General features: G+C 50.2%; 4 protein-coding genes across 4 annotated transcripts; 1 reads left to right on the plus strand and 3 right to left on the minus strand.

Moving 5' to 3' along the window:
• Positions 1-508: 508 nt before the first annotated feature.
• Positions 509-2,122, minus strand: BDV14DRAFT_201335 (NAD(P)/FAD-dependent oxidoreductase; the record flags this gene model as incomplete). Its single annotated transcript, XM_073773738.1, has 4 exons — positions 509-783; positions 857-1,448; positions 1,510-1,799; positions 1,870-2,122. 4 exons carry the CDS (start codon positions 2,120-2,122, stop codon positions 509-511), a joined length of 1,410 nt encoding a protein of 469 aa, XP_073627047.1.
• Positions 2,123-4,912: 2,790 nt separating this feature from the next.
• BDV14DRAFT_209599 (HAD-like domain-containing protein) lies at positions 4,913-5,942 on the plus strand (the record flags this gene model as incomplete). Its single annotated transcript, XM_073775683.1, has 2 exons — positions 4,913-5,764; positions 5,813-5,942. Exons 1-2 carry the CDS (start codon positions 5,163-5,165, stop codon positions 5,940-5,942), a joined length of 732 nt encoding a protein of 243 aa, XP_073627048.1. The 5' UTR covers positions 4,913-5,162.
• Positions 5,943-6,230: 288 nt separating this feature from the next.
• On the minus strand, positions 6,231-8,864 carry BDV14DRAFT_209601 (Zn(II)2Cys6 transcription factor; the record flags this gene model as incomplete). Its single annotated transcript, XM_073775684.1, has 9 exons — positions 6,231-6,271; positions 6,303-7,102; positions 7,151-7,309; positions 7,365-7,996; positions 8,052-8,128; positions 8,279-8,506; positions 8,536-8,585; positions 8,617-8,709; positions 8,791-8,864. The coding sequence occupies 9 exons, from the start codon at positions 8,862-8,864 to the stop codon at positions 6,231-6,233; spliced, it is 2,154 nt and encodes a 717-aa protein (XP_073627049.1).
• A 242-nt stretch (positions 8,865-9,106) lies between these two features.
• Positions 9,107-11,185, minus strand: BDV14DRAFT_201339 (catalase; the record flags this gene model as incomplete). Its single annotated transcript, XM_073773739.1, has 8 exons — positions 9,107-9,636; positions 9,687-9,882; positions 9,927-10,194; positions 10,242-10,331; positions 10,375-10,499; positions 10,545-10,706; positions 10,752-10,810; positions 10,861-11,185. The coding sequence occupies 8 exons, from the start codon at positions 11,183-11,185 to the stop codon at positions 9,107-9,109; spliced, it is 1,755 nt and encodes a 584-aa protein (XP_073627050.1).
• Positions 11,186-11,807: the final 622 nt, after the last annotated feature.

An 11,807-nucleotide genomic window follows, 5' to 3' on the forward strand; every position in this document is an offset into this window, starting at 1 on the left:
TCGTCCGCGCGGCAAACAAGAATGTCGTCGACACCACAGTGGGGATGATGAAGCTCAGGAGGTCTTAATAAGCGATATAGAGAGATCTAATTCGGTGATGATAAGCTGTTCTCCAGATTGACGCGGTCCACTTCTCCTTATTCCGACCTCTGTACCGTCCGGCTAAACAGGCATGGAGCTCGATGTCAGCACTCTACAGCCACAAATGATCGAAATGATGACCCCTTGCGTGTAGCTTGTATAAGCTGCCCAATAGCAGTAGAATTGGCGCGAGATACGTTGATGCTGATGTCAGACTAGTCTCCCTTCTCCAACGTCGCAAGATCACCACGTAGGACTGTGGAGCAGGGCTTCTTGGCCTGTCCACAGTGGATTCTATCATTAATCCTGACCAGGAGTTTACCCCCGAGCTCTCGGCTATTCGTATTCTTATCTGATTCCCTAACGCATCTCTTGCCGACGAACTCCTTGCCTAAGACACTCCAAGACCATAAGTACTCCATCCCAATTATAGCCTTGCACTGCCTCGTTTCTGCTCAGGAACAGATCCAGCAACTTGACTCTCCTGACTCGCCCTATCCAACCTCTCCTTCCCCGTCTCAAATAGCCTCGGCAACCCACTCTCCTTGAACCCAACACCACCAACAACCATCCTCGCCAGCCCCTCCGCAGAAAGATAAACCTGTGGCATGCCATGTCCCGTAAACCCAGCAATAACCCACACCCCTTCTGAACCAGGGACTTGGCCGACGTGCGGGAGGTTATCGGCTGAGTAGCCCATGACTACACAAACCCACATCGTTAGCGATCACAATTCGGCTAAGGAAAGAGGTGGTAAAAGATAAGAAATACTAACTCCCCGTCCAAACCCGATCCGTATAAGCACCGCTCCCCTCCCACCCACAAAACGTACGCTGCATATACCCATCGAAATACCGGACAGCCTGTTCAAGCACCTTTGAGTCGTCAGAGACATTAAACCATTTCTCCTTCTGATCGTAGAATGCAGGTCTCGCGCCGCCAACGACTATACTCCCGTCCGACCGGGGGATCAGGTAGTCGTAATTCCAGTCGCTGTGCCGAATCATGTAGGAATTTGTCAAGCGCAATTCAGGATGAAGTGTATAGTGGGAGGGAGGTACAACGATGCGCGAACATGTTCCTCTCACCGGTGAAATGGCGTCTTGATACTGCGGGAGGAGAGAGGACGTGTATCCGTTTGTAGCGATGATGATTGTTTTGGCTTTTATGTTGCCGCGGGGGGTTGAGAGGGTCCATGTTTCCTCTGACGAAGAGGAGGTCTTTGTAATTGATGAGACGGGCGTATTCGTCTGGAGATTCACCCCTGCGTCGACTGCTTTCTGTAAAAGGTGCAAAATTAGTTTGTACGGCCAGAGGTGCGCGGCTTTGTATGTAAAGCATGCGACGGCGTTTCTGATGCCGGAGAACTATATAAGCATTTCATCAGTAACCCATTCTGAATGGTGTTAGATAGAGACATCTGGATACCTTCTCAGCCCCTTCCTTAGAGATATACCCCGTCTCAACCGTAGGCCTCACACCCCCCTCAACAAGCAAATCATACCCCTCTTTTAAAACTCGCGCATACTCAGGATTCGTATGCACATCAAGCGCCTCTGTAACGCTCAAATCGCAGTCTATATTCTCTTTCTCAACGAGCTCAGCAACAGCATCAACATGCCTAGCCTCAAACTCGGCGACTTCCCGCGCCGCGTCGAGCCCGTGGTCGCGTGCGAGAGAGGCGATGCGGTTGTAGGGGTCTGGTTTGAGGTGCCCGCCTGCATCCAGTTTACGTATATCAGCACGTTATTTTCATGATAAGATAGCGGGAAGAAAGAGAAAATATACCATTCCGCCCCGTAGCACCAGAACAAGCTTCCCTCCCCTCGAGAATCACAATCCTCGGTTTTTCACCCTCTGGTAGGGAAGAAGTCTGGTTTAGGATATGGTGCGCCACAGATGCACCCGCGTATCCAGCGCCTATAATCGCGATATCGCATTCATCTGGTAAAGAAGGTGTAGAGCGGTGATTATCTAGCCCATGGGGCTCAGTCCGCCAGAAGGAGGTTATTGAGTTTGGAGCGAGAGTGGGTTTTGACATCTTTTTCTCTTTCATTTTCTCTCACTTGTTGGGTGATTGAAATAGAGGCTTATCTGGTAAGCGAGTGTTGGTCTTGGTATGACGATGATTATCTTGGACATTGCTGATCTACGCTTACAGACTCTATTCTTGTATGGCGCGGGGTGGTGTCTGGTGCTTTGGGGATCCGGTTTATCGCCGGTCTCAAGTGTGGTTTCCGCCGGATGGCCGGTGGGATTTGTTGTAATTTGGAGTAGTTGATGGTTGGAGTAGGGCGTATCTGCATATCTGCAATGTGTGGTTATCTGCAGTTGGAGTAAATACTCCTTGTAATATGGCTGCAGATGGGGACCCTGGGGATCTTTGTTATCTGGCCGTTTCTACTCGCCTGAATTGAAGTATCTCTACTGAAATGTGGAGTATAGCATGGAATTAATCGAAACGGGTGTGTTGTAAAAAAAATGTGACGCAGGCATAGACTGCCCGGTCAAGTATACAGGCCGCTCGGCACTAACCATTGCACACCAAATCTACTTGAAAAACGCAGATGAAATGTTCAATAAAAAGGCTTTTGCGGCATTTTCTTGAGTTGCAAGAGTTGGCTTATGGTCTTTGAATAAACAGTTCACTGGATTATTCAACAGCTGGGCCATAACTACCTAGGTAATCCACTGATACAGACAACAGGTCACAGGTCATATACTATAGACGAATAACAGGTCGCATCTACCCAAAAATCACATACTGCACCCTCTTAATCCACGGCTTACTCTTAGCCTCCTCCTTCTCAGCCTCCCTACACACCTTATCCGCCTCCTCAAGCTCATCAAACACCAGCGCAGGCCGAAAGTCCATGTCAGCCGGTTTAACAATCCTCGTCTTAAACCACCACTTGTAAACAAAGTAATCGAAAAAGAACAACGGCGCCGCCAAGTACGTCGAAAAGAAACTCTTCGCGCTGCCCTTTTCGCCGAATGGGAAGCAAGCGAGGTAGAACTCGCACCCGAAGATGAATAGCACGATTAGGAGGCTGAAGTATTGCGCGTAGGGGGTTAAGAGCCCCTTGAAGGGAAGCGAGGAGAGGGATTTTCCTTGCGCGACTAGGCCTGTGCGGAAGCGGAGATGGGCTATGTAGATTGAGGCCCATTGGAAGAGGGTTGCTATTGCGACCTGTTTTTATCAGAGCTGTTAGTATGCAGAGGTGGTTTGGATGGAAGAGGGAATGTACGAACCAGTGAGGAAAACCACCCATATACCACAGAGCCGGTGCTATCAACATTCAGATAGCAGAGCCCACCACCAAGAACCAAGCAAATAGCAGTCGAGACCCAAGGCCGGCCAGCCTTATCCTTCTTCCCGAATATACCATGGATGATACCTAGATCTGACAAGGCAGTAAGACTCCGACTAGCGACATAAACACTCGTAATTCCACAGCTGATGACACTGAGAAAGATAAATCCGTTGATTGCGTGCGCAAGGCCCCAAACATCCGCTCGTTTCAGCGCAATAACAAACGGACTGCCCAGTGTACCGCTGCCGTTTATCAAGTCCGGATCGTTAGACGGCACACACATGCCGACAAGCCAGATATTCACGACGAAAAAGGTAAACATGCGCCAGAAGACGGGGCGGACGGTCTTTTTGATTGTGTTTCTGGGGGAGGCAACCTCTCCTGCTATAACGGCGATATGCTCTCCTACAGAATCACAATATCAGCCCGAGCAATAGTATACGTACGAGGATAGATAGTGAAGAAAACATACCACCCCCAAAACTAAACGCAGCCTGCACAAAACTCTTCGCAATGCCCTTAATCCCATTATTAAACGCACCCGGGTTCTTCCAGTAGCTGAATATAATCGGGCCATTCGTAGCGGCAATTCCACCAGAGGTCATGATGAACATGAAGCAGATCATGAGCACAACAGCAATACACTTGATGAAGGACATGTAGTACTCGATGTACCCGTAGATCCTAACATGGAACATATTCGCGACGGCCATGGTTGCGAGGAAGATTGTGATGTATGCTGCTAGGGGGAGAGCATTGGTTGATTCCCAGAATTGGAGCACGGAGACGGCGGCGGTTATTTCGGCGGGGATGATCATTACCCACTGTCTTCATCAGTATACTTGGTTATTGAGAGAGGGTAGGCATGGAATGGTGTGAGAGCGCACAGCAAACCAGAAATTAACCCCAATAGCGAAGCCGAATGCCGGGTCGACGAACTCGGAGCACTGTCGGATGAAGCCACCGTGGAGAGGCATGTACGTGGTCATTTCACCGATGGAGGAGTACTGCGCGTAGACAATGATTCTGAATTCTCCAATCAGTTCTAGACAATTTGAGATGAATAGGGCACCCACGCAACAAGCGTATAAGTCACCGCAAGACCCGCAGGGCCAGCTACACCCGTTAGCACATCCTCCCCATACAACAGTACTGTCAAACAGCATACCATAATAAAGAGCCTGCCCAGTCCCAACCCAGAGACCCGTCCCAATCCCAGCACCAAAAGTCATCATCATGACCTTCCGCCTCGTCAAGGACCGATGATACCCAACGTCCACATGATCAGGGTTAATCGTCGTAGCAGACCCCTTGATTTCAGAACCGGACGACTGAACACGCTCAATGTCATTTTCTGCGTTAATGGGCCCTTTCATTTCAACTCCCTCGTGGGGCAGTTCTTTCAGAGCGTCACCCATAGTCACTGTCACTGCTAGGGTAAGGAGGTGGTCTGATGTTGGATGACCTGGGTTGAGGGGGGATACTTCATATACCGCCGGTATCTACCATATCTAAGAGGCAACCCTATCTTGGCCTCTATCTTGGCAGGCTCTTATCAAGCTTGTTATCACCGGTCATCCGCCGGATAGGACCGGAGATCTGCATTCCCGCCGGATGGACATTGTTGGAGTAGATATGCAGAAGTTGGAGACGCATAGCGGGGGAATTTCTTGATAAGTGATAAGATCTGTCTCGTCTGCATACCTCTATGCTCTCTTTTTCTGTCCCTTTTCTATATCCATACTCAAGTCAGAAACGAAAGTGAACATGTCCTCTAAGAACGTCGTCTTCGACGTAGTCGGCACCCTAGTCGGCTACGACCACCTCTTCGCCGCAATCGACACCCAACTCGGCCCCCGTCTCCGCGCAGAAGGCATAAAACCCAGTTTACTGGGCTACACGTGGATCGAAGTCGCCGAGCGCGAATACACCTACCTTAGCATGTCTGGCAAATACACCGTTTTCGCAGAGGTCTTCCGCGCGCTCTTCTACCGAATGCTCTGGATGGCCGGGATTCAAGAGCCGCGGGAATTCGCGAATGATCGAGACCTGGAATATATAATGGGCGAGTATGCGAATTTGAAATTGCGCCCCGGTGCAAAGGAGTGCGTAAGGAAATTGAGGGATGCCGGGTTCCGCGTTTGGTGCTTTACGGCTGGTGATATTAAGCGTGTGGGGGGGTACTTTGCTCAGGAGGGTGTTGATATGCCCGCGGAGGATCTGTTGAGCTGTGATACTGATGGGCTGGGGAAGCCGGATCCTGCTGCTTATCGGCCGTTGTTGGATAAGTTGATCAGTGAGAATGGGGGGAGGATTCCGTGGTTTGCGGCGGGGCATATGTGGGATGTTTCGGCGGCGAAGAGGGCTGGGTATGTTTTCTGATCATGATGGATGGTCTGTGCTAATAAGGGATACAGATTTAAAGGGGCATACACTGCGATCTGGGAAAAGGAGCCGTTGACGGAGTTGTTTGGTGAGATGGATGTTATGGATGAGACATTGCCTGGCATGGCGGAGAAGATTATTGCGCACCAGGCTGCTTCGTGATGTAGATAACACAGATAATATAATAAAGTCCAGTACCGCTGCTGAGTAGGTATTTTCACTTGGGACTTTCTCAATCTGTCGGGGATGAAGATAGATACTGAGCCCGGAGCTTGTCACCAAGTTTGCAAACCACGAACGAATATATCATCCTCCACGATGGGTATTAGACAAGGGCTCGATAGGCATTCTAAACGGGAACCTGCATATACCCTGCTCATCCAGTCTGAAAATGAAACGGAGCAAAAACATCCCCCTCCATCCCAAACCCGCCGCCAGACCAGGCCCCCATCAGCCCACCAGCAGTACCATTCCCATCCTCACTGCCCATCCTGATCTCAGAATTCATAAAGGACAACGGACTAAACGACGACAGTTCAAGGTCCGGCATCCACCCTGTTCCATATCCACTTCCATTCCCATTCCCATTTGCACTTCCAGACATATGTCCGGGCCCAGATACAGCAGGACCAGTGTCTCCATGTCCATCCCCCTTGACAGCCCTCGTCCAATGCTTGAATCTTGCATACGCATCTCTTCCATCCTTTCTATCTCCAGCCCCCACTCCAGGATTCTCATTCTCCTTACTCCCCTCTGACTCTGCAACAGCCACACAAATGGCTTTATCCAGCGCTTGCAGGTACGAAATCTCACTTTCGTTTGAACTGCCCCCGCTCATTGCACGGATGAGATTCATGCCGCGCGCTAGTTCCTCGGTATAGCGCTCTAGATCCCGCGAGATAAGTCGGTCTGCGAGGATCACTAGGAGTGCGGCGCGACAAGAGCTGAACTCTGTGTAGGAGGCTCGGCAGAGACCGATGTTGTTTGAGAGGGTGGATAGTGTGGATAGCGTCTGTAGGGCGGCGGTCGTGCACCCTCCTACTAGCGTTTTCCTCGGGTCTGTGTCTGCGTCTGGGTTGGGATCTGTAGATGCTTGCGGCTGGCTGGAGTCAGATGCAAACATGAATGGACGGCCCATGTAGATATGTATCAAGAGGTAAGCCAGTTTGAGGTGTGCGTTCTGGCGGAAGAGAGTATTGGTAGGGCTCATATCCTGTGATGAAGCCTGGGAGTTCCACCACTGGTCGATGTGTGTCCGCAGCTGGATGAGTCTGCCCATGTATTCGGGAATGAACTTCTTGGGACAGTTCCTTAGGAGAGTCCTGCATTTATCAGCATGTCAACAAAATAGACTCATTGATCAGACTTACAACGTCTCCGCAACATCCCCCAACCACTCACTCAACCTGATAAACGCCATAAAATCACCATACTCCGGTCTCTGGAACCCCAATGTATCCCGTGGCAGGTCAGCACTGATATCCGATTTCGCAATTGACGCCGGTCGACCGTGTAGAATGCTTATCCTCCTACACCACTGTTAACATCATCCTCATTGAAGAAAATGGGTAAGGAGAAGCATACTTATCAAGCATACAAGCCGTCCAAAACACCCTATTCCTGACTTCAATAACCCGCTCTTCACAATCACCCACAAACTTCCTATGCATCCCGTTCTGAATCGCCATCTTCACAGCGATACCTAGGTATGAGTAAGACAGTCCACCCGTCGACACAGGCAATGCGTACAGCGCCAGTAGAAGAAAAGCCTGTACGCTCTCATGCGACGCAACGAGAAGGACATCAGGGACAAGCCGACATGCAATATGGTATAGCGACAACCCAACCGAGTCCTCAGAGCACGCATCAAGATCAACATCTGGATTTGAATCTTGGGCGTTATTCCCTGTCGCAGCGAACCCCTCCATATGCGCAACCTGCGTCCCGATCGCCAAAACCGCGAAGAGCGAGCATATCCAGGGTATATCGCCCAGCGTTAACCCTTCCACTGTCGCAGTTGACAAGTTATAAGCCCTCTCAACGCGCTGCATAATCCAGTCCTCCTCTATATAGAATAGATTCCCAGAGGCATACTTGAAGAACATCTCGATGAGGAACTCGGTTATCGGGCGCGGTGGGAGGTGCGAGAGGGTTTGAGAGATTAGGTTTGTTGAGGAGGTTGATTGCAGTTGCGTTGGACGCCAGTATTCTTTTACCTGTGGAATTTGTTATTGATGGGCTCTTATAGAGCTTGGTCGAAGGGAGGCATACACCGAACCGATCTATCTGGCTTATCTTCCGTCTGAGTTTCTGTGAAAAGTTCCAGTGTGAGAATTCGCCGGAGTAGTCTTCATGTTGAGGAAGATAGAGAGAGAAGAGTCAGTCTAGGTAGTTTGGTATCAGCGTTGAATAAAAATCAACAACGCCGATAATGACAGCATAGGGAAAGGAAAGCAAAGCAAAGCAAGATAGGCAAGGCAGGCAATAGGTAAACTAACGCGCAATTTCCCTCGAGACAAACTGGACGTCGAATGACTCGTCCACATTCGCTGTCTGACTCTGACTCTGGCCGTTTGTTTGCCCTGTAACTTGACTTTGGTTTTGACCTGATGCACCTGGGCCAGGATATCCTCCTCCCCTACCCAGCCTCTCTAAAACCCTCCTAACGCCCTCTCCATCTAGAGATACATCACCGACAAAATACCTCACAATTCTCTCAAGCCCTTCTACCCTCTCCACACTCTCACTCCGATACCCGTGTCCGTGCGCATGCCCAGGAGACCGCCGGGCAGATTGACCCTGAGACTGGGACGCATGAGAAACAGGCAACGGATACCCGCGAATAGTACACTGCCTTCCCAATCTTTGACACCGCCAGCAGGGCGGACCACCCTCGCATTTCTCTTTTTGGCGGCGGCAGGTGTCGCATCTATCTCACGGTTAATAAGCTTATCAGTGCTGATAAGATGGAGTGAGATAGGGAGTAGGGCTGGGTAGGTGTTTGACTCACGCGAGGGATGTTCTTTTGCGAACTCTTGTATTTGAAGTTGGGTTTGGATTCGAGTTTATGCTGTGTCCGTCCATTGTGAATGTGTCGGAGAATTAAAAGATCAAGATCACCGTTGGAGGAGTGAATGTGGAGAGATGTCATGGCTTGAAGGCTTATCATGAGCTTATCTCGGCATTCAAGAGGGGTCAAGGCACTTAACTACATATGGTTATGCTATACGTTATTCAACAAGATCTGATTGACTGCTTCGTGTAGCTGCAACTATACTTCGTAATCATAATCATACGACAACTCAACACACATATATTGATCATAGTTACTGCCCGTAAACAGCCATAGCAGGACACTTGCCCACGAGCTTATCAGTCTCGAGCGAAGGCCTAAATTTCGCCTCCTTTCCAGCTAATTCCGCGCCCTCTGCTCCCTTCTCAACAGCATCAAATCCAAAGGCTTTTTCAGGGAGTAACTCATAAACGCCCCTCGCATACTCCGGCGCGATGCGCCAGATCTGCGCGAGATACCGGATCTGAATCTCCGTATACTCAACTAACTTGAGCAATCGCGCTGTATTATCATGCAAATGCTGTCGAGCACGGGCGCTCATGACATTGTGATACAATTCCCGTGCTTGAGTATACTCGCTGTCTTTTCCCTCATGGAAGTAGTGCGACTTCCGTGAGACGATACAGTCAGCTAACTGGTAGGGTGCCTCCGCTGTATCGGGGCGGAACTTGTGCGCGAAGCTATTGGGAACGTATTGCGGGTTCATGCCGTGGTTTGCGTCGACGCGCATAGGGCCGTCGAAATTTAGCGAGGAATACGAGGTTGCCATGAAGGGGCAATTTACTGCGCATATATTAGCGGGAGCTTATATCTGGAGGAGGAGGTAAGGCTACCTGGTATCTGGTGCAAGTTTATTCCAATGCGGTGGTACTGAGCGTCGCGGTAGAAGAACATACGGAACTGCAAGAGGGGGTCTGGACTGTCTTCGATTCCTGGAACGAGACTGCCCGGTGAGAAAGCGGCTTGTTCGACGTCTCGGTGGAAGTTCTCTGGGTTTTTGTTTAAAGTGAGCTTGCCGAATTCTTGGAGCTGTTCTTTGTTAGCTACTTCCTTATGCTGGTTGACAGACCTACTGGGAATTGCTTCTTCGGCCAGACTTTCGTCACGTCGAACGGATCGAATCCTAGCTTCGTCGGATCAGCTTGCTCAGGTTGCATTATCTGGACGTGTGCAGTCCAGGTAATTTCCTCTCCTTTCTCGATTGCACGCCAAAGGTCGCGCTTCGAGTAATCGGGGTCTTCGCCGCCGTAGCGCAGGGCTTCGTCCGCGGTAAATTGTCTCTGGCCATTGTCGGCTAGGAAGTGGTACTTTATGTAGACGAACTTTCCTTCCGTGTTTACCCTGCGACGTTAATGTTTTTTTTTTCCAAAAATCTTTCGGAAACATACCACTTGAACGTGTGGCATCCGTAGCCGTGGTTATTTCTCCATCCTTGCGGAGTTCCGTGGTCACTGAAGAACATCAATCCGGCATGGTTGCTGCAAGGTCAGCATGATCCAAACACGAGGTAGATTTACCTACGCTTCAGGTGAGTTGGCCAACAAGTCAAACAATGAGTTGTGATCCAACAGGAAGTTCTGCGGGTTGCGAGACTGCGAGCGGATGACATCGGGGCCTTGAATAGGATCGCGGCAGAAGAAGATTGGCTGGCTCTATTAGTGATAGCAGTTGGGAACATACTAGAGTCATACGAAGTTCAATCCCACAATATCATAGTTACCCTCTCCCGTATAAAATTTCATGGCAAAACCACGAGGGTTCCGAGCCAGATCAGGGAACTCTCGACCTAGGGTAACGGTGGAGAAGCGTACAAACACCGGAGTTTTGATTCCTGGTGATCGGAGGAAGTGGGCCTGGAATGTTAGCCCTATGGCTTTAGATAGAGGTACTCATCATACCTTGGTCAGAGAAGAGACATCCTTTGTGACTTCAAAATGACCAAACGCGCCACTGCCACCTGGAATTGTCAGTCAGACGCATCAATATAGAAGTTTCAGGGCAGCTTACAAGGATGAACCATGCGCTCAAGGTTCTTCGACCTGTTGAAGTGCTGCTGCTTCTGAAGCAGAAAGGCGTCGGATATCAAAGGAAGCCCTCCCGCAGTCTTGCTATGCGCAGGGTCAGGAAATGGGATGGCCTCATTGTTGGTAAAGTACGGTGCATCATCGGCACGTTTCCCAGGGCCCTGGACACCGGTTATTTTGGCCGCTGTCTTGGCCGGGCCATCGTTGGCTCCTTGAAAGGTGGACGACAGCTGCACGGGCCGGGGATCGCCGCCGGCAGCGCCGACTGCTTGGCCGATTGCCTGCAGGGGGTGTGGATAAGCTGACATCGAGCAAAGTATGATGGGTCCTATACAGAGATTTCGGGAGATTCAGAAAGCTTGTGCTCACATTCTAGCGCTACAAAGACCTCATCTTATAATCAACGAGTGCACCTGTCACAATGACAACCACGAGACGTCAACGGCCATATTCTGACTGGCATTCCGCAAGCATCGATATACTCGGATCTTGTAAATCGTACAGGATCTATTGGATGATGGTGGTGAGCTGACACCACGTCATGTCTGGTTCGGGCAGTACCGTGGATGCGCTCACACGGGAAACATATTGAAGAGGTCCTGAATAGGATACACAGGACAGTTCTAGATCAGCCCTTTGCAGAACAAGCTTTCTGATTCTTTCTGAAGTGAGTCATGATCTAAGAGGTTGTCGATCAGGAAGACCTGGAATCCTGCAATGTACTGTGATATCCCAATTAGGGATGCGCAAGCTGTGGCTGAGAACGGAAGTGATCGGCAGTGGGGCTGCCTCGGCCACATGATGTGGGAAGCGATGGATTGATCTCCTATTGGGTGGCCGGTACGGCCAGCTATCTAAGGTGCTAATGGATGACTAAGCGAGGTCGACCCCTAGGGGCAGGCGGTGCCGGACGGCAGTATGCTCCGACAC

The sequence above is a fragment of the Aspergillus stella-maris genome (genome assembly GCF_047715825.1).
Source record: "Aspergillus stella-maris strain CBS 113639 unplaced genomic scaffold BDV14scaffold_36, whole genome shotgun sequence".
Classification (NCBI taxonomy): domain Eukaryota; kingdom Fungi; phylum Ascomycota; class Eurotiomycetes; order Eurotiales; family Aspergillaceae; genus Aspergillus; species Aspergillus stella-maris.